At 41.8% G+C, this 19,581-nt stretch overlaps 3 protein-coding genes across 3 annotated transcripts in view; 2 read left to right on the top strand and 1 right to left on the bottom strand. All coding sequences in view use genetic code 11, as the record gives it.

Annotated features, from left to right (window-relative positions):
- EGR_00421 (hypothetical protein) overlaps window positions 1-1,996 on the top strand; it is a gene marked incomplete at both ends in the record, with an annotated part of 3,542 nt that extends 1,546 nt beyond the window's left edge. Inside the window, 2 exons of the mRNA XM_024489670.1 lie at window positions 587-773; window positions 1,813-1,996. Coding sequence (XP_024355667.1) covers window positions 587-773; window positions 1,813-1,996 — 371 coding nt within the window. The remainder of the gene's footprint in view (window positions 1-586; window positions 774-1,812) is intronic.
- A 969-nt stretch (window positions 1,997-2,965) lies between these two features.
- Window positions 2,966-6,757, bottom strand: EGR_00422 (hypothetical protein; the record flags this gene model as incomplete). Its single annotated transcript, XM_024489671.1, has 3 exons — window positions 2,966-3,172; window positions 6,412-6,555; window positions 6,650-6,757. The coding sequence occupies 3 exons, from the start codon at window positions 6,755-6,757 to the stop codon at window positions 2,966-2,968; spliced, it is 459 nt and encodes a 152-aa protein (XP_024355668.1).
- An 8,788-nt stretch (window positions 6,758-15,545) lies between these two features.
- Window positions 15,546-18,206, top strand: EGR_00423 (Retinoblastoma-binding protein; the record flags this gene model as incomplete). The annotated part of the gene is made up of 6 exons (XM_024489672.1): window positions 15,546-15,781; window positions 15,849-16,080; window positions 16,300-16,371; window positions 16,741-16,847; window positions 17,143-17,380; window positions 18,150-18,206. The coding sequence occupies 6 exons, from the start codon at window positions 15,546-15,548 to the stop codon at window positions 18,204-18,206; spliced, it is 942 nt and encodes a 313-aa protein (XP_024355669.1).
- Window positions 18,207-19,581: the final 1,375 nt, after the last annotated feature.

Consider the following 19,581-nt stretch of genomic DNA (forward strand, 5'->3'; position numbering starts at 1 on the left):
TCTCTCTCTCTCGTTCCTCTTCTCTCCCAGTCTCATCCTTGCCCCCCCCCGCTCCCCAAAATCCCTCAGTTCCCTAAAACCTTGAACGCACGCGCACCACTTAATCATTTCCGTGGGCTTGCTCACGGCTTGATTTACGATCAACTGCGACGTACTGCTGCTGCTTCTGCTGCAGTAGCGGCAGCGGCAGAAGCAGCAGTGCTTTCTCACTCTCTTACTCGTTCGCAGTTGCACTAGCACTCGACTCGCTTCCCTCGTGCTTGCGTGCCTGGTGGACAGTGTTTTGAGAAGGGAAAAACTCATATTGAAAGCAGACGAAAGTGGGAGGACGAAAGAGCGAGAGAGAGCCTGGGTAAACACACATTTTTGCGAACTGAATGCACAAAAAACTATAAGCCGGATGCGCTAACGTTCGACGTAAACGGCTCGGTTACTTGTGACAGAGTCAAAGAAAGGAGGAGGCCTTTTTGATGGCATGTTGAGATTGGCATTCTGAGGGAGTTCACGCTTTTAAATAGGGCCAGACAAGTGTGTTGCGATAGTTTTTTCTTAAACTGTCATTTCTTTAAAAATTTTTGACGAAAAGCGAAGTCAAAGTGTCCAACTTTCCTTCTTCTTTTAAAGTCTCCAAACCTGTCCAGTGGAAATAGATTTGTTAATATCCAAAGTGTAGAATACCTGGAAATCAAAATTCATGGTTGCAGGAAACAAAACCAGAGCTTTTTGGGAAGTGAAGAAGAAAGAATATTTTTTTTACAAAAAAAACAGGGCAGGTTTAGACTGAAATGCTCCATGAAAAACGTCCCACCTTCGAACAACGACTCTAGAGAGCCATGACATTAACTAGATGGTAAAGCTTGTGAATAACTGACTTTCAGTTCCTCGGTGATATTTTATTCTGTCAAATTTCATTGATAAACTAATATTTGAAAACCGCCTTAATCACCATCTTAGCGGATGCATTCAAATGACTGTGGAAGAAGCAGCGGATTTTGGATTTCCCGACTACCTGACAAGTCCGAATTAGCGCTCAAAATGCAAAGGTGGCATAATTTCGGGACTTGAATTTGAAGTAAAATATAGTTTACTAGATCAACTTTCTATATAGCTCTTGAAAATTAGAGTTTTGAGTGCTTTTTTACCGCCAAAATAACTGTAGCTTAACTGGGGTCCTCCGGGAACTTCGGGAACTTTGGTAGAAAATTTGACACGGCATCGTTTTTGAGTTGTAATGCATGAGAAAGAAAGTATTAATTTAAACTCTATGCTATGATGAGAGCCCCATATATCACGACGATTGAATAAATCCTTGAAATGTTAGTCGGCGCTTGTTTATGTCTGGTTTCGTGACGAAGGGCCTGGCCCTCTTTCCGCGTGAGCGTGTGTGTATGCATGTGAACACTCACGAAATATCTTTTCACTTACCAAATAGCATGGTTTCATTAAACCAAGACTAAGGTTGCTTTTCTCACGTTAAAAAGAAACGTTTTAGCACATTTTTTTTTAGGTAGATAGCATGCGCGATAGTTGATTTCTGGAAAGCATGTAAATGATGACGCGGGGCAAACTGGTCTTCCTCTTCCCCTTTGGTTAATTTTCAAATGAAAAACTCTTTCCTCAATGGAAGAAAAACAGGGTGTATTTTGGTGCAGTAATTAGTTGCACTTTATCCTTGTGTAATTATCTAAGCTAACCCCCAAGCAAAGGTGGTCACGATGGCTTGTTACCATTCACCGACCGATTGACACCTCGTGCGCTCTCGGCATCCTCACAAAGACCTCAAAGACAATTTTAATTCCTCTAAAGTTGTAGGTTTGTAGAACTAGAAAAGAATTTACTTCCCCAATCTTTATCAGAAGGCAAAAGTGAAGAGGAGATGCCTGAACCTGGATTATCGGAGGGTGAAATTAATTTCCTTAACGTCGTCACCTCACCACACACACAGAGAGAATTACGAAAACACCTTCATCGGTTTATTTGCAGTGAAACCAAATAAACTAAATAGATTTTGGTTTGGCCGAGACAGCTTTTGCATTAACGAAAGTGATATAAACAAAGACCCCGGAATGTGGTGGTAGTGGCGGTGGTGGTATGGCTAACAGCTAGAGCGGCTTCTCCACGAGAACAATAAACCATTCCGGCTCTCATAGGGTCGCAAACTGCCACACTGTGGATTCACCTAATTGAGCAGTCAAACCATTTTTTTATGGGAATCAGTCTATCATTATACATAAAATTTCTTCAGTTCCTAGGAGATTTCGCCCCAAAATACAAGACACTGGATTTTAGTAGTTTAATAGAACAAAGATAAAGTACTTGTTTTGGTATTTCTTTGCTATTTACTTTGTTTACCAGAGCTTAAAATTATTCTGAGATTTGATGGGAACTGCATTGATTTAAGTATTACTTGGCTGAATTTAATTGGCTGAACAACTTCTTCAAAAACCGAATATCAAAAATTTCGTAATTTGCTGGTAAAATTTCGGAAATACAGACAAAGGACCATAGCGATATTTCAAAAACCGAGACAAATTATAGTTATGAACGTATGTCCCGGATTTCTCTTATTTCGATATTTATTTAAATTAGACCTAGGAGAGAACCAATGATGACATTCAAATGGGTTACATATTAATGGGCCAACATTGACAGTAATTGGCCCGAGGGTAACCCCCAACACGAATAAATTCATTTTGATGTCTGGCAAACAAATTAGCATTAAATAACACTACTTTTACCGATTTACATATGTGGACCATCTGGACCGGTTCGCTCTCTCTCTCTCTCTCTCCACCTGACTATGAGGAGGAGGATTGGGGTAACTTGCATACATTAGATAACTAATAAAGACGACGATAGAGGAGAAAAAGAAAAAAATGCGAGAATTTTGCGCAGAATTTTTTGCCCTTTCCACCGCTTTTTCCTCCTCTCATTTCAAACTTGTCACAATCTAATCGGCCTGTCATCAGCTCAGCGCAGAAGCAGGTACGGTGATGGCGATGTTGTTGATGATGACGGTAATACCGAAGGTAAAGAGGATGTGTGTGAGTGTAGCGCTATCGCGGTGTCCTGTCAGCATTGTCGGATTCGAATGTGGGGATTTGAGATGAGGGAGGAGAGAGGAGGAGGAGGAGGAGGAGGAAGAGAGGGGAAGTGATGGGATGGCAGAAGTCTGTCATTGTGTTTTCTGCGCAGATACGCTATCCGGTGTACGACTGTTAAAGAAGAGATGGATGCTGCGCACTTGACTTGCTCAATACACAATACGCATGATTATTATGCCTCGTTGACTGGTTAATCAGGCTTGTTATTGTGTTTTATTAAACAGCGCAATACTTACATCGCCTCCTTTAGAGTTGTTAAACTTCCGTTTGTTTTTTCACCATCGACTTTGAGTAGTGAATTGACTGCAAATTTTAGTAAACTAGCTTTCTAGTGTAGTATTGAAAGACTTCGCTGAAGACGAAAGAAGGCCTTGGAGGCCACTGGCATGGCCCGGAGGGCAAGCTGCCAGGCTGAGGTACGATGGCGGAGCCCCTAAGCGACCCATTGCTAAAACCGAGAGTTAAGCAAACTAGTAAAGTATTAGGTATAACATTTCAAATGGTCTTGTGGCTGACTTCTTAAAAATCCATCGTGATGCATTTGGGTCAAGAAACCGTCCAGCCTCAGAGCCAGAAATGCGACCACACGGTGTAGAAAGTAGTCTACTCGGACCAAGTCCTTACATTAAGTCTATTGGTTCAGTAATCATTTTTGTCACTTTTCCTTAGAGACAAAGAATTACTTCTTATTCATTTGATAAATACAAATGGAATATAGGAGTTTTAAAGAAAAACTTAGTTGTATTGAATACTACTTTGCGAAGGCCTTCTCCCCTCCGATGGTAGGATTCAAAACTTCTCTATCTGCGAGATAGCGGAATGTCACGGTAGAAGTTCTTCATCTAGAGAAGGAAAGTGTCTCGCTAACACAAAGATTGAGCGAGTGATGAGGTAAAAGCAAGTGCATAAAAGGCGCACCTCATCTCCTTGCAAGACTGGACTACCTTTCAGGACGTAAATGACATTCAGAGGAGAAATTTTCATTGTAAAAAGGGAAATATTTTATGCGGAGGCTAAAATCAAGTGACTTTTTATCATTCCCCTTCGCTATTTTTTCGGTAATTTGGGAACAAATGAAGCTTACTATATGGATAGCAACAACCCCGTCTTCTTATTACGTCAGCAAGGCTTAGGACACATAAGGGAATGGCTGAGGCACAGATGATCAGAGCAATGAATAGCTAGTTTATTGTTTCAAGACTGCCCTCAAGACGAAAGAAGGCATCACACAGAAGCCGAAAATGCATTACCGATGACCAGAAGGGCGAGGAGGGCTGCTGGCATAGCCCGAAGGCCATGTCGCCAGGCAGAGATACAATAGCCCTGCCCTCTAGTGCCCGTGAAACGAAAACAAAGAGTTAAACAATCAAATTTACACTAGTGTGCGGAATGTGACCGAGATACCTGAAAATTTTGCCATTAAACATATATCTTCTACCTCTTAAGCATGAAATGGGTAGGTTAGGATGCAGTGTGAGATCAGACGGTACGGAATACCACGAGTAAACGGCACTTCTGAATTTTTGGTTCTAAGGCAGCAGTTAAATCGGTGTAGTCGACAAAATTTTTAAACACTAATTTGTTTTACTTTTCAGTGGATACTCTGTGCTTCTTACCCCGCCAAATCTTCTGATGCACGCCATGTGCGCATTTTGGGAGGACACAATGAGCGGTTGGTCGGTCGGTCTTGTTGTGAAGATGGTTAATTAAACAGGTCGGGCGATGGCTCGAATCAGAATTGGTCAATCGTTGGTCGGTAAAACACAGCCCCTAATCGCTCTGATCAGATGTTTAGATTGAGGGTTTTGATTGTGGCCAAGACATGCATTGTCCGCATTCTTATTGGCTCAGGTTACAACATAAAGACAACAATTTTTTATTTAAGATTTTAAAGTCGGTTATTCAACTGTTAAGTATCAAAATTACTTGATTTTACAAACCTTATGAACTTTTTCCATCAAGTTTTTAGTCTTAAATGGCTAGCGTAAATAATCATACCCTAGCGCTATCACAGGAAAACTTGAGGGTTTCAGGTCGCCTTTTGTACCGTTGAACATAAACCCAGGGCCGTGCTTGCTTCGAACACAATGCCAATGACAATGGCAACTACAGTTGGTGCACACCAGTCCCCACACTGAGCTGTTAATCCCCCAGTTCAGAACTCGGGAACTCGACAGCCTTGACAGGTTAGAATCCAGCTGAAGGCCATGGAAGAGACTAATCTTTAGGCCCCTTAGCTGACAAGAAAACTTACCTAATAATCGTGACACTTGACAAAACATATCCATTTTAAATGGACATCACAAACTAATTTGAGTGGCGCATCATTGCGTCAATCTCATTTGCCCCTATTTTGGGTTAATTCCAGTCTCAATGGCCACTGATGAAATTCTCTCCTGTTGCTTAGTGATGGAAAAATGTCTGTTTTTCAACAGACGTCTTCTGTCATGAGCAGCCTCAATAATAATCGCCTACGACATCGTGCCAATGATTTATAGCCTCCGCCTTGGGTGAGCACGGGATTATCTCCCATTAAGACTTGGAATTTTACGCTAGAGGCGTGGATTGGAGGCCAGTTCTAATCAGGCAAGTCCTTTTGTGGAAGGCAAAGAGTTCATTCATGGATTCAAATTTAGGTCTTCTATCTGGGGAATCCGTGCTGGAGTAGATGCATTTGACAACAGAGGCAACGAGGAGGTACAGGTTAAAATCAGCTTAGTCAGAGTATTTAGAAGAGGTAGTTTATCTTCAGACCCGCAATCGTGCTATTCATCAGCATAAGACTAAACTGACACTTTAAGCGGCGATTTAATAATGTGGTGTGTTAATGCGGAAAATCTGACCAAAAAAAGACCAATTGGATGTAGTCCACAATCAAGGGTTCAAGAGGGTTCTAAACCCCCGTGAGTCATAACCTAAACAACACTTGATCCGTTTACCATATAGTATCGTCATCTCAATGACACAGTTGTCTCGTTGACACAATATAGCGGATACTCTACTATCTTACCCCAACGCCTAGGTAAGGTGGGATTAGGCCCTGCCCACGTTAGTTATCATATCACTTTTTGCGAAATTGTTGAAACTGTTTTTATTTAGCTGCTCTATTAGTGTCTGGCTGCCTTCGGTTTTTTTGACAGTCCGAAATTCCATTCTGATTGATACGTACGCCTACCGAGACACATACACATTTCTTTTTTTTCGCAGGCATACATCTGCCGGGCATGGCATAGTCTATGGACGGGACTGTGTTCTGTCTGATGATATGATGATATGGTTAGCAAGGTTAGCACGCGTGCACACACACAACAGGTGGGAGGAAGAGAGGGAGGCCTGTGGGTTTAAAAATAGGATTTTGTCTATCCCCACTGGCCCAACCATTATCCTTCATTTTGAACTCGGTGGGATGGAGGGGCAGTTCATCTCCTGATGTCCAGTCGAACGCACGTGTCTGTTTTAAAGGCGAGGTAGGGTGGAGCCAGATTAGGCGAGGGAGGGTGGAAGAAAAGGCAGGGAGCAAAGAATGTGTGTGTGTCTACCCCTACCGATTTGGAAATGCCCACGCACACACGTTCACCAGTTTTCGGTCCGTCCGCCTGTGAACGTGCGTGTGTGCAGCTCGCATTGTGCGGTGCAAGGCATGATGTGAACATGATTTAACGGCCATCTGCAGGCTTTTAATTTGTTAGACAGGAATTTGGACGTGGCTTGCTCGTAGCTCCCAACTCGCAGTGATCTTTGATCCAAAATTAAACAGCGAGGCGTGTGGGGATACGCAAAGGGAGGAGGATTGGAAAATGTGTTATATCTATTATCTCTACCACAAACAAACAAAGGGCGGAGGAGGTACAAGCACAGATGGCGTGGCTCTTTCAAACTATTCGTGTTTGGTACTAATGACGTGGATAAAACACGATGGAAGAACAGCAAATCATTGCTTCTGAACAAAGGGTTTTGAAACAATAACAAGGCAGATTGCTTAAAATGAAGAGTGGAAAAATGATCTGTCCAGGTATATTCAGAAATTCCTCAAATCTGAGTACGCCAAATTAACTGTTTGGATAAAAAACAAAAGAATTACTCATTAATATCTATAAATACTCCCGCTAATGCCTCAATGAAAAAGAGCTGAAGGTATTTCGGAGAACCCCAGAATGCGTGGACTTGTCTTGAATATGGGCTGATGCCTCTGCCTTCCTTCACATCGGAAGCAAATGCCCCGTGCATTCCCAAATACTATTTTTCCTTGCTCAATGGTAGCCTCGTTCTAGACACACCCTGCACTCTTCTTGTAATAAACACTTTTTTGGTTTCACAATTTCCTAGAGGACCCAGATGTTCAGAAGGCTGGTCGCTTCCGATAAGGCGTAGATATCTTGACTTCGAGGAGGAAGAAATTAGTGGCTTATGAGGCGAAAAAAATTTAGGCTTGTATATTGCTGAGGCAAAGGCGGGACAGCAGAGTCACCCAGAAAATTATCTCGAGCACTGTCTTTGGTTGCACTCCTGCTCGAACGAAGGATATGAAACTGTGGTATCCGTCGGTTCAAACACCACCTAATCAGAATCACAGTACTTCCTTTGACATTATGGTAGGTCTTGACATTCGTACCACGTTTGAGTTGAGAACAGATTGGTTGAGCATGAATTACTTGAAGAGATGAGGGACATTCTAATCTGAGGACGATTAGCTTTTTCAGTGATAATAAAAGGCATTAGCTTTTTTGAGATCCTCGTAGTGAACATGATAACTGGTTTCGACAGGGCCTATGGATTAATCCTCTTATCTCTCTGCATCATTATAAATCCTCTCTCAAGCATGATTTTGGATAAATCTTCTCAGCTGTCTGCCACGTTGTGACCTTCTTTGTATTCATAACGAACCTGGTTTTAGATTTTTACGCCTTAAGACCTCTTCAGGAGTAATTTAGGCGCCACAGCACAAGAGGCTGATCATGGATGTGCCCATGGGTAGAGGGCTTGAGCAACTGTGGTGATTAATTTCCACCCAACAATTAGTGCGGTGAGGGAAGGCAGAGGCAGTGATGCAGTTGAAAGCGCGAACTGGGTTATTTATGTCTTTCCATCCATGCGTAAGAAATGGTGGTACCGCTACGATCCATCCTCAAGCCGAAAGTTTTGCAGTGGAAGATGGATGCTCCTAATTGTATCATGATAGCCAATGTAGCATTGGGATTAAAAATGAACCTCAATTTTGCTTATCCACTCCGATCGGTGTATTTAAAAAAGACTGCCTTCAGTAGTTCAAGCAGTGACTTGAAGCAAACTGCGCAAAATTTCTAATCCCCTTACCTCACACCCTCTAGTCCTCTCCTCAAATGCGCTAGTGCAGAAAGCGGGATTAATTGAAGGGGAGTGAGCACCAAATATCAATCCCCCTCCGCCCTCCTCGCAACTAACTCGCTTTTCAGAGGAGCATTTTACACCTTATGAACAGACTTTGTGGTAACTAAGACAGCGAGGGAGGTAGCAATTGAGTCGGTGAAACTGTCAAATTCTCACTCTCTCACCCTCTCCCCACCTCTTCGTGCAGTTCATAAGCATGCTTTTCTTGAAAAGAAGGAGAAACGTAGGTGGGGAAGAGGGGGAACAATTTCCCCTACGCGTGTACACGTATAAATAACTCGTTCTTTTTAATTATCACAACCCTTCTCACGTGTATTTGCGTGTGTGTGTGGATAATGGGTGGTTGTCAGAGTGGTGTGTGAGGTAGGGGAGGGAATGTGGACACAAAGAGACCTGTCAAAGATGTTAGAACTGTAGTGCGTCTTAAAGCTCACTTTTTCACTGGGCTCTGGGGTAAGGGAGTAACTCAAGGATGTGTTGATTGAAAAAAACCGAGGCTGTATACGCTCAAGTCTGATTATAGGACTTCTTTCCTAAATAATCTAATCTTGTGTTGAAACGACCTGCTTTCCTACATCAAGTAGAAAATGAGTCTTATACACTTTTTTGAAAAACACCAGTAATTTTAAACCACTTTTAAGGCTTGTTATATCTGCGATTAACGATGCAACTCAAGTTGCACAAAAAAAACTATAAAACTTTTTTATGCTTTTGGTACTGAATTTGGCTGGCGGAGATTTTAACCTTGACATAAACGCATGTCCGTTGACTACAACAAATATAAACTGCATTTGAGAGTCAGTCTAACAGTTACGACTTGTTAGTCTATTTGATCTCACAGCCTCTTCCCTCTAATTTAATGGCGTTAAAAAAGCAACATAATATATTAATACAACATAATCATATAATAATAATAGTTCTTAATATTCATGGAGAATTCCAGTCCTCTATTTAGTGGTATGCCTGAAGATGGACGCGTTGAGAACATTTTAGTCATGTTTAGCCTCATAAGTAGTGTAACGACTGGTTTATCTTCACATCAATTGAGAAAGGAAAGGGATGGAGGAAGGTGCAGAGCATCAACGGGTTCTCTCCACTTCATACTGTTTGCTGAGTGACCCACATGAGGAAATGGCCTTTGTGTTCAACCTTTATTAAGCAAAGGTTCATGTCATTAGTTATTCTCAAAGGAGCAGCTAAAAGTCGGGACAAAAATACGGGAAGGGTATTATTAAGCTTCGATAATAATACTTCCATCGACTGATGTCCGACTGGACCACCTTCTGAGCCTTAGAACTGGCGGCTACTAGTTTAAATTAGAAGCCTCTTTACAGACTTGTGTCTAGGCACGAACTATAATGCCTTAAAAAGTTCTTACTAATGCCGTCTAAATTTGTAAACAGGAGTCTACGTCACGAATCGCCTGATGAATCATTCATATCCTCTTCAGTAGAAACGTGGATTCTGTAATTAATCTCTCTGTCCGTTCACACATACCGTCCATTGACTAGTTCGATGTTTGGAGCTGTAAAACACGCCCTCACCCACTACTGTCGCCCAGCGGATCTCGCTACTTCAAATCGCCTCGCACGAGTCGTATAGGCACATTTAAAATTGCATCCTATGGTTTATCAAGTGGGAAGTCGAACAACAGTTGATGGTTGAGAATGTCAGGTTCCGTGTCGGTAAATTGAAAATGGTGCAATTTGTTGAAACCAGGTTCTATTTTGGGGATTAAAAAAAGCGTACGAAAAAACTTTGGATTAAAGAGTAAAATTCGGAAACCCGTTTAAAATTGTAACGGATGCTTCCACCCATTTAAACAATTTGACTTCAAATGTAGGCGAGACGAATATACTTGAGGGGGTCGCATAGTACCTGATTGACAAACCTTGCTGCTTTTATGCTTCTCCTTCGGCAACCTATGCTTGCTGCTGAATTCCGGTAAATCGAAATTAGGTAAAGCTGAAAGGGAATTCACCTACGTAAGGAAATCTATGTAGTTATGTGAACTTGTATAGGTCCTGAGTGTTTTGTACATTTGGTTGATAGTAAATGATGTGTGAGACGAGTTCCTTACCTTGTTTGTAATCACAAAAAGCGCTTTCATCCAGTTTAAAGAATCGCTCTTTACACGCGACCGAGGCAGATATGTTTGAAGGAGCCGCATACTTCCTAATTAGCTCACTTTGCTGCACTCCTTTATTTTGAAAATCCACTCATGGCTGCTGAAGTGTGACATGTTAGCTAACTAAAATATCCGTACTCCGAAATTAAGTAAAAACAAAGGGATTTTCGCTATCTAAAAAGTGGTTTGCTTTTGTAATTTAGCATGAATCTGAAGCATCTTTTGCGGATAAACAAACGCTTGCAAAAGCAAGTCCAACCAGAAAAGTTAAATTTCCTGATTTTTTACAATTACAACGAACACTTCTATCAATTTAAACAATTTAACTCCGAATGTTTGAAGGAGTTGCATATTTCCTAATTGGTTTATTTTGTCATGTTCTGCATTTTTCTAAGGAAAATTTATTTGTCGGTGCTGTTATTCGACATTTTAAAGTACATCATTAGTTTGTCGTATTTATTGCCCGAAAGACTACTTATCTATGGAAAATGAGTCAGGATAAAAAAGTATTTGACCATCCAAGATAATAGCTCTATTTTCGTGATGCAACGTGAGTCTGGACTGTTTTTAACGCGAAAGTCGGTAAGAAAGTCAGCAATAGATTTTGATAGCTTTAAAGCTAAGCCCCCGAAACAGTAGCAGTTGAGAAGTTCCAACATATAGTAGTTTGATCAGAAGACCAAAATCTACCAATAAACAAGGGCTTATTTTGAACTAAATGCTAAGTCAGAGCTTTTTGAGACAATTAAAATCTCAGCGTTTGAGACTTCCGATATCAGTTGCAATGCCATCGTGAGGTAACAAATTCGCTGACGGCGCCTCAATAGAAAGTCGGTCGGCACAGTCTTGAGAAGATACTTATTTATTCTTAACAGCATAATTTAAAACTAAACAAAATAATATCCTCAAAAATATGTGACGCTAACGGCAAATGTGTTGATCAAAATTACCTTGTTGTACAGCATTGTTAAATGCACGTTAAATAGGAGTCAACTCTTCATATGTGTTACTTTACTCCCGCAAATTTTTTAGTATCAGCTCCTCTGTTGTTGGATTATTCGACTGCGAAGAGTGGTACTTCCCATTATACGGCACTCCGAACACCTTTGAAGTTACGTCACTTCCATGTGTGTGTGAGAGAGTATGTGCGTATAGGGGTGTGCGAGAATACGGCCAATGCCAAAGTGAGCTTTCAGTCAGAACTTACACTCAAATTGTACTTTAACTTAACTTCTCTGGCTCAGTCACCCAACTGATGTCTTGACATCCCCACCAGGCCATTTTGTACCCTAATAACGAACCTTCTTCCACAGTGATATCCCTTGTTTCGCTTTCAGAGGTGAAAGCAATCAGCCAACCCCACCTAATTAAATGAAAATCCTAATTTATCGGCCTGGATACTATAGCTAAACGTCACAGAAGGAAAGCGTCTTCTGTGAATTTTTCAATCTTTGGAGACTCCCGATGTAATGGCCATTGAATGCAATCTGACTTTGGACAATCTCTTTACTCCCGAGGTCATTATAATGACCAGCAGTGAGGCGAGGCCAGATATAAAACAGTAAATTAAGAAGAAAAATGATACAATATGCCTTTGCTCAGGCTGCCAAATGGTGAATGCACTTCCCTATGGCGATTGACAGCATGGAATCTACTTGCTGTAGAATTTCATCAAGCCTATCACATTACTTCCTTAACGAAGCCCTCCTGATTCAGACTGTCTTGTAGAGAGCACGACATTCAGGAATTTTCAACTAAATAATCAGCATGTATTGACGCAAATGAGGTCTACAACAGTATCCCCACTGTGCAAACTCATTATTTTGTCTCCGTTCCTGCCTTGGGGATGGTTATTACTCAGAGAAGAATGGTACCTTGCGCCCTCTTTCGAGGCAACTCCTGGCGCTGCTGTACATTGCTTCAAACTACTAACTTACCCCCCTTGAATTACGAATAGGCCTACCTACTGAGTCTGCTTCATCTGGAAATCGAGGCAGTTTCCTGTGGCCTCTTATTTGGCGATACCAATGAAGCTAATGAAGATCTTAGAAAGGAAATTTTCTGACTTGCCAAATAACTTGGAAGTGAGGAAGGCCTGATTTTGCCACTTAATCTAGCTCAAAGGCATTGCCCTGAAAAGCTCACAGCACGCGTGTCTAGGGGAGGGGTCTAATGTGTTGGAGGCAATGATATACGACAAGGGGAGTCCAAGCAGTTAAAATATTCATGCCTCCAAGTGTATTATAGTTTCACTAGGGCGTACAAAAGAGAGGTGGAGAGTGAGAGAGGATGAATGAATGAGCTAATACTTGATAATGATACAGTCCTAAAGGGTGATTTATGGGCAGAAGTAAGGGAGCAAGAGAGAGAGCACGCACAAGAAGCCGTTGGGGATAATTACAACTCCTGGACCCCATCCCACTCCATCCATCTCTTCCTCTCTACTGCGGTACTGGTGGGTGTTGTTATTACAGACACCAAAAGTATGGGGGCTCTAATTGTCATTGGAATGGAATGGAATGGACGGGAGGGAGGCAGGGATAGGCGGGGTGGGGAAGGAGGGAGAGCAGGAGTGGGGAAGGGGCAGATGTTAAAAGGTGAGTTTCCCACTTTGACAAGTTACCGTTCATTGGCACTAGGTACCTCCCTTGTGTGCACCTTATCAGGCAGGGGAACGCTCTTCAAAAGGGCCTTTGGTTTGTTTTTAGGTGACTTTATGGCGAATCGTGATACGCTGATGGTGGAAGACCTGACTCCTACCACCATTTTAAATCACAAATTTTGGTCTTAATTGTCGTGCAGCTTAACGGTACCTGGGCTCTCGAAACTAAAGAAGAATTAGTAAGATGGGCAGGTAGGAAAGAATTTTTAGCTCATAGCAAAAAGAATGGGATTAGGATACTAGATATTTCAATCTACTCAATTTCAGGTATAATTTTATCTAGTCTCAGCACTCAACTGAACGTTTGTATTAGGTATAGCGAATGTTGAATGAAACATAGTTGTGGAGAAAAACTGATCGACTCATATTAGGAGCATTGAAAGGTCTTCATTTGTTAACCCCGAAAAATCCCTGGAACTCCAGCAGATAGATAAGAAATCTTTCTTCTTCAGACCATTATTTCAATTCCCCATTTGGATGGATCCTCAAAGTAGCACCAAACACTAAACCAAACATCATCCATTTACAGTCGACTGTAAAATTTGGAAATCAACAAGAAATCTTTTGATGAGATTAAATTAGAGGGGATTATAATTACTAGGGTCATTATTAATCCTAAATGTATGGTTATAACCAAGGGAAACATGAATGAAAAGCCAATAAAATCATTCGTTATTTGCAGAATTTGCTATATTTCTATCTTCTTTGTTTACAAGATCAGTGTCTTAATGAGTAACAAATTTCATGTAGTAAAACTGAGGATTTCTAAAGCCACTTGTAATCTAATAGGAACCCTTCTACCATTGATTTTGCAGTAGTATAATGTTCTCCCTTCATCTGTACGCCATCTGTTATTAAATGTCCCAGGAACAGCAACACTGTCGAATTACCTGTGGAAACTTTGCATACATCAATCCACTTAGTATAATTGTTTTTTCGCATTTGGAAAACCACCTTTTTCCATCTTGCGGCTCTACTCTTGGGTGGACAGAGTCGTATAAATTAAATAGATGCATCCATAGGCTGCACCTGAGTCTTCCCTGGATTTGCATATAATACTATAATGGGTTACTTGTTTGTTTAACACTCCGTTTTGGTAACGTACCCCTTAGGGGCTCTACCATTGCGCCTGCGCCGGGCGGTTTGGCCTCTAGGTTGTGCCAGTAGATCCTCAGTCATTCTGTACGTCCATACCACGTCTTTTGCCTAGTATTGTGTAGTTTTTTGACTTCAGAGAGATCTCTGAAAGCTTCATTACTACCGTAGAGAGGAGGTGGGAGTCTACTGATATGGTCAGAAGGCCATGCCGCAGCCTGGAAGTTAAGTTTGAGGAGACTAGAGCGCCCTCACTTACGCTCATAGACAGCGATCAACCTACCAACTATAAAGAAAAGTGTATAAAGATCTGGCTCTTGTCACTGAATGAAAACTACCGAGGAATGGCAGATCCAAAAACGCAAAGCATGCGTCCTCCCATCTAACTTAAAAACTATTTCCAATGGTTAACATTTGTAGCGAAGAGCTTAGTTATCTTGTATGTTTTAATGCCACCTGTGCATACTGATTTTGAGTCGGTATTAGGTGATTTGTGACCAATCTAAATATCCGTATGGGGTAAATAGCCATGCCAGCATAGATACTGTTATCAAAGGAATTAAAAAAACACCACGGTGGGTAATTTAACACATAACTGATATAAGTGACTGCAATAAATTGCTGATACATCAACTGACTAATCACGATGAACGACTATAACAATCACCAAAACAAATGATTAGAAATGGCCAGTAGTTTTCTGTATTACTGAAGTCTATTGACAATGTGACAAAAAGTTGTCGAGTCAACGAATTGGCAGAGTTTGCATCAAAATTCGTCATAAATTTTGACCGTTAAATCATATTTATTAACTACATTAGCTTACTCGAATTTGGGGAATGTTATCTCATGCATTGGATTTGGACAAATGAAACTAAGACAAAAATAAGCACAAACATTCTGCTGTGCAAGAAGATTCATTAAAGTTCAATTTGTAACAAGAATTTGCTAAGGAATATCAATTAATTTTTATGTGTTTCATCCGTCCTTATAAAATGCGGCTATCTTAAACCGTGAAATCCCACAAAATCGTGTTCGGGATGAATCTTGAACTTTTAGGTACGTCCCTGTTAGGCCACATACCTGCACTCTACTCCCCCATATCGCTTAGTTTTCCAAGTATCTTGCTCTTATCCTTGATAATATTAATAAGTCTTTTGTTGCGTCTCTAATCACAATATCCTTTACCATGCATGTAGAAGCATTTCATCAAAATTACCCGGAGGCCGCTGATGGTCATCTTGAAAGGATTAAAAAGGACGAGTCAGGAGGATGTGCTACTTTTGTTGTTACAATTCAGTTTAATCGACCCGGTAGCTTGGTGGCTGTCGGATGCAACGATGGCCGTATTGAAATCTGGGATTTCGTCACTCGTCGAATTGCAAAAATCATTGTGGCCCATTCGCATCCAGTTTGCTCGATAAGGTAATATACATCGCTAAAGAATTAAATTTCCATTTTGAAAGAAGGGTCTACTTATTTGTGTTATTAGCTGGAGTCGGAACAGCCGTCAATTGTTGAGCGCCTCCACTGACAACACCGTCTCCATTTGGAATATCGTGACGGGAGACTGTGAGCGTATTTTCACGTTTCCTTGTCCTGTCATGAAGGTGCAATTTAACCCACGAAATCCCGCCGAAATTCTTGTCTGCCCACTTCGGCATCCGCCTGTTCTGACTGACGTTATCACCGGAAAACCCATCATTCTCAAGCAGGAGGAAGAGGTAGTGTTCTGCCTTTTATGTGTCTTCCTGAAGTATTTATTTTGAGTTATAGCCTTCTCTCGGTTATATGTCAGGTCGATTTGGTCATTGCCACTAGGAAGGTAACCTTTTGCTTCACCCTGACCGCTATTTCTAGTTTTGACCTTTTAAGTGTACATTGCTACATAAAACTTCTCAGGGGAAATTATTGTTTATTTTTTCCTATTTTGTGGTTTTTAGAATGATCCTAGTGTTGTCGCCTCTTACGATCGCCGCGGGACGCATATTTATACAGGAAACTCGAGGGGCAAAGTAAGTCTAGCTGTTTCACATTCGAATGAGATACCATTCAATTTGATCGCACCTCTTGTTGGGTCGGTCATTCAATATGAAGTAGGTGCCTTTAGTCAGACGGTCCATTTTCCAAGTCTGACCACTGTGGCGTGAGCAGTTTTTTGTGTTATGTATAGGTTATTTTATTTCCCATAATTTGGCTGATATCTGCATACCTCTCACCACATCGTTTTATCTTATTAGTTAGCACTGATCTCCAGTAACTAATTCTAACCAAAGATCATTGAACTGAAGTAATTACTTTCAGTGACTTATTTTACAAGACGCTGATATTTGGTAACCGAGTCAAGCCACCTACTATTGACCCTTCTGATTTCAATTTTTTAGGTCTGTATCTACGACACTAAGACATTGAAAGTAGTGAACCAGTTCCGTTCGATCTCTACGGCTACTAATGCAGCCATAAAGTCAATTGAATTTGCACGACGTGGGGAGTAGGTTGCTGCACCAATAGTTTCCTTCTCCCAGAAAACCTCTCTCACTTCCTCACATCTTTATTTCGTCTTCTCCCTTAGTTTCTTCCTTTTGAATTGTGCTGATCGTTTCATTCGCATATACAACTGCTCCGATGCTCTGGAGTCTTCTGAGCCTGAGCCCCTTCAAAAACTCCGCGATCTTGTTACCGGGTGAGTCTTCAAACCTTTAGTCGTCTCGCCACTAATTTCTTCTCCACTTCGTCGAATATTGTTAACATATATTTCCTCACCCACTACCTTCTCGTGCCTATAGGAGTCACTGGCGCAAGTGCTGCTTCTCCGGAGATGGGGAATTTGTCTGTGCGGGCTCAATGAAACAGCACTCCATCTACATTTGGGAGCGGGCTAGCGGTACCCTTTTCAAGATTCTTCATGGTCAGAAAGGTGAGACATTGCTGGACGTGGTCTGGCATCCCCTGCGTCCGATCATCATCTCTGTCTCCAACTCCATCACCAAGGAGCAGATCTCGATTTGGGCACAGACGCAAGTGGTAAGTGGAAATTTGTCAACGTTCTCACTCAGCTTATTTTCAATTGGTTGGATTTGCCTTATCCCTATCATTTTTCGTGGTTATGATGTCTTTGTCGGTTGTTCAAGGATAGTCTGGCGATCTCTTCTCCCATTCCCCTAACGCCTGATATCAGCAATTCCTAACACCAAAAGCCCTCCCCAGTACATGCGCAGGCTCACCTAAATAGCTCCAACTCCGTTCAAGTGTGATAATATTCTTATGGCACTTTCGAAGTGCACTGCATACCTTGAATCTGCACTGGTGGAGTTCTCTCATGTAGCGGTCGTCTTAGGTGTGTTTTCACGATTATGTAAGGATTAAACCAATTACAACCTTTATCATGAAGTAAGTACCTTCAAGATTATGCTATCAAATTTGATGAAGTTGTCCAGACATTTCCCATACTTCGTGATTACACGAGTATTGAAGCACTATACCATTTGGGGGCATTTTTGGTGCATATTTATGCATTGAATTTGAAGAGAGCATTCTTTAAGGTGAGGCATAACCACGGAGACTGGTGCCTTCACAGGGCTTCTCTGTTTTAGCAAAACTGGTCCGCTTTCGCACCTGACTTTAAAGAGCTGGACGAAAATGTAGAATACGAGGAACGCGAGTCCGAATTCGACTTAGAGGACGAGGATAAGGTTGAAGATGAAAAACCGGGTGAATCTTGTTGCGGGTTATTTTTTAATGTCCCAAACTTTTAGCTGAAGTCATTCTTGACGCATTTAAATCCGTTTTTTAGGTTGAGTTTACCACTACTCGAGATTCTGCTCGTATTTTACACCGATTTCCTTCTTGAATAGCTTCCTCAATTAAGTGCGTTCTTCATTCTCACCAGTGATTTGGTCCTTTTTTGCTTCATCAGATGACGTTGAACAGGACATTATAGTGGACGTTGAAACGGTTGAACCAGTTGCGGCCTTACTGAGCAGGTTGGTCCATTTCTTTCGAATTGTGTTCCTTCAATTCTGTAGCTACTGTTTCGAAGTTCTTTATCATTGTTAGATACAGCAATATTCATTAATCCAACGGTGTTGGAAATCACTTGCACTTAATTGCGGTTTAGTGACGAAGAGCGGGAGCCTGATGACATTCTAATGTTCCTTTCAATTTCCCCGGAAGTCGATAATCCCGACGAACTGTCCGGTGGTGAGGAGCAGTCATCTATCCCGGCGGAAGTACAAAAGCCCTCTGGGGCCTCCCCCACCACCTCAAAACGCTCGAAAATGTCCGAAAAGGCCGCGCCGTCTCAGCCTTCTCAAACCTACACCATCGATCTGCCCGATGCACCCGTAGATGAGGTTGGATAAAGCGCATGCTACTATTCGTCATTTCAGTAGTTGAGTGATATTCACCACACTCTTCACTTGCTAGGTGCATCCACTGGTGGGCGTTCCAAGGAAACACGCCGGTAACAAGTCTGCCTCAGGCCATGGCTACGGCGGTGGCAGCAAAGGCGGTGAATTTTCAGACGCGGGTTCGTTTCGAAAAGGTCGAAATCGGGCAAAAAAGTGACAAATCATGCCCTGTATACCACCACCCCTCTCCTGTGCCATATTCATTGGCTTTTATTATAAAATCCCTATCCTATCAGCGCGTAGTTCTGTTGTACAAATTGCGTGGCTGATCGGACAGTCTTGTTACAATTATTTAATTAATTTTGGAAACCAGGAACCTGTGTACCTAGAGATGGCGAAGATTTCTCAGGGTTGTGTTTCATCTCGGGTATCTGGTTGCGCCTGGGGTATCTGGTCTCACTTCCAATTTCGGTTGTATGAATTTTTCACTATGAAGATATCATATTTTATTACCCAGTGAATACCTGCTTTCTGAGTCGATCTTCGATTAGTGAGGGTGCGTGCCACCTCCGCAAATAATCCTCCGACTGCATTTCAGTCAAGGCCAAGTGAAAACTGGACAGATTGCAACGCCGGGCAAGTTTCGGTTGGAATTCCAAGTAATCTTAAAGCCAAATGAAATCATAGACAGGGGAGCTGATATCTACGATGAGTCTTGGTCCACCAAATCCGAACCAAGTTCCAACAAAACTCACGGAAGTGACCATGCTTCCCGCCAAATTGGCCCAGTCACGGCGAAGACTAGCGACCCGCGTAACTATACGTCTCTCCAATTCCTCTCTGGTAGATTCCGAGATAATACGTGCAGATAAAATT

Source organism: Echinococcus granulosus (genome assembly GCF_000524195.1).
Source record: "Echinococcus granulosus chromosome Unknown EG_S00002, whole genome shotgun sequence".
In the NCBI taxonomy this organism is placed as follows: Eukaryota; Metazoa; Platyhelminthes; class Cestoda; order Cyclophyllidea; family Taeniidae; genus Echinococcus; species Echinococcus granulosus.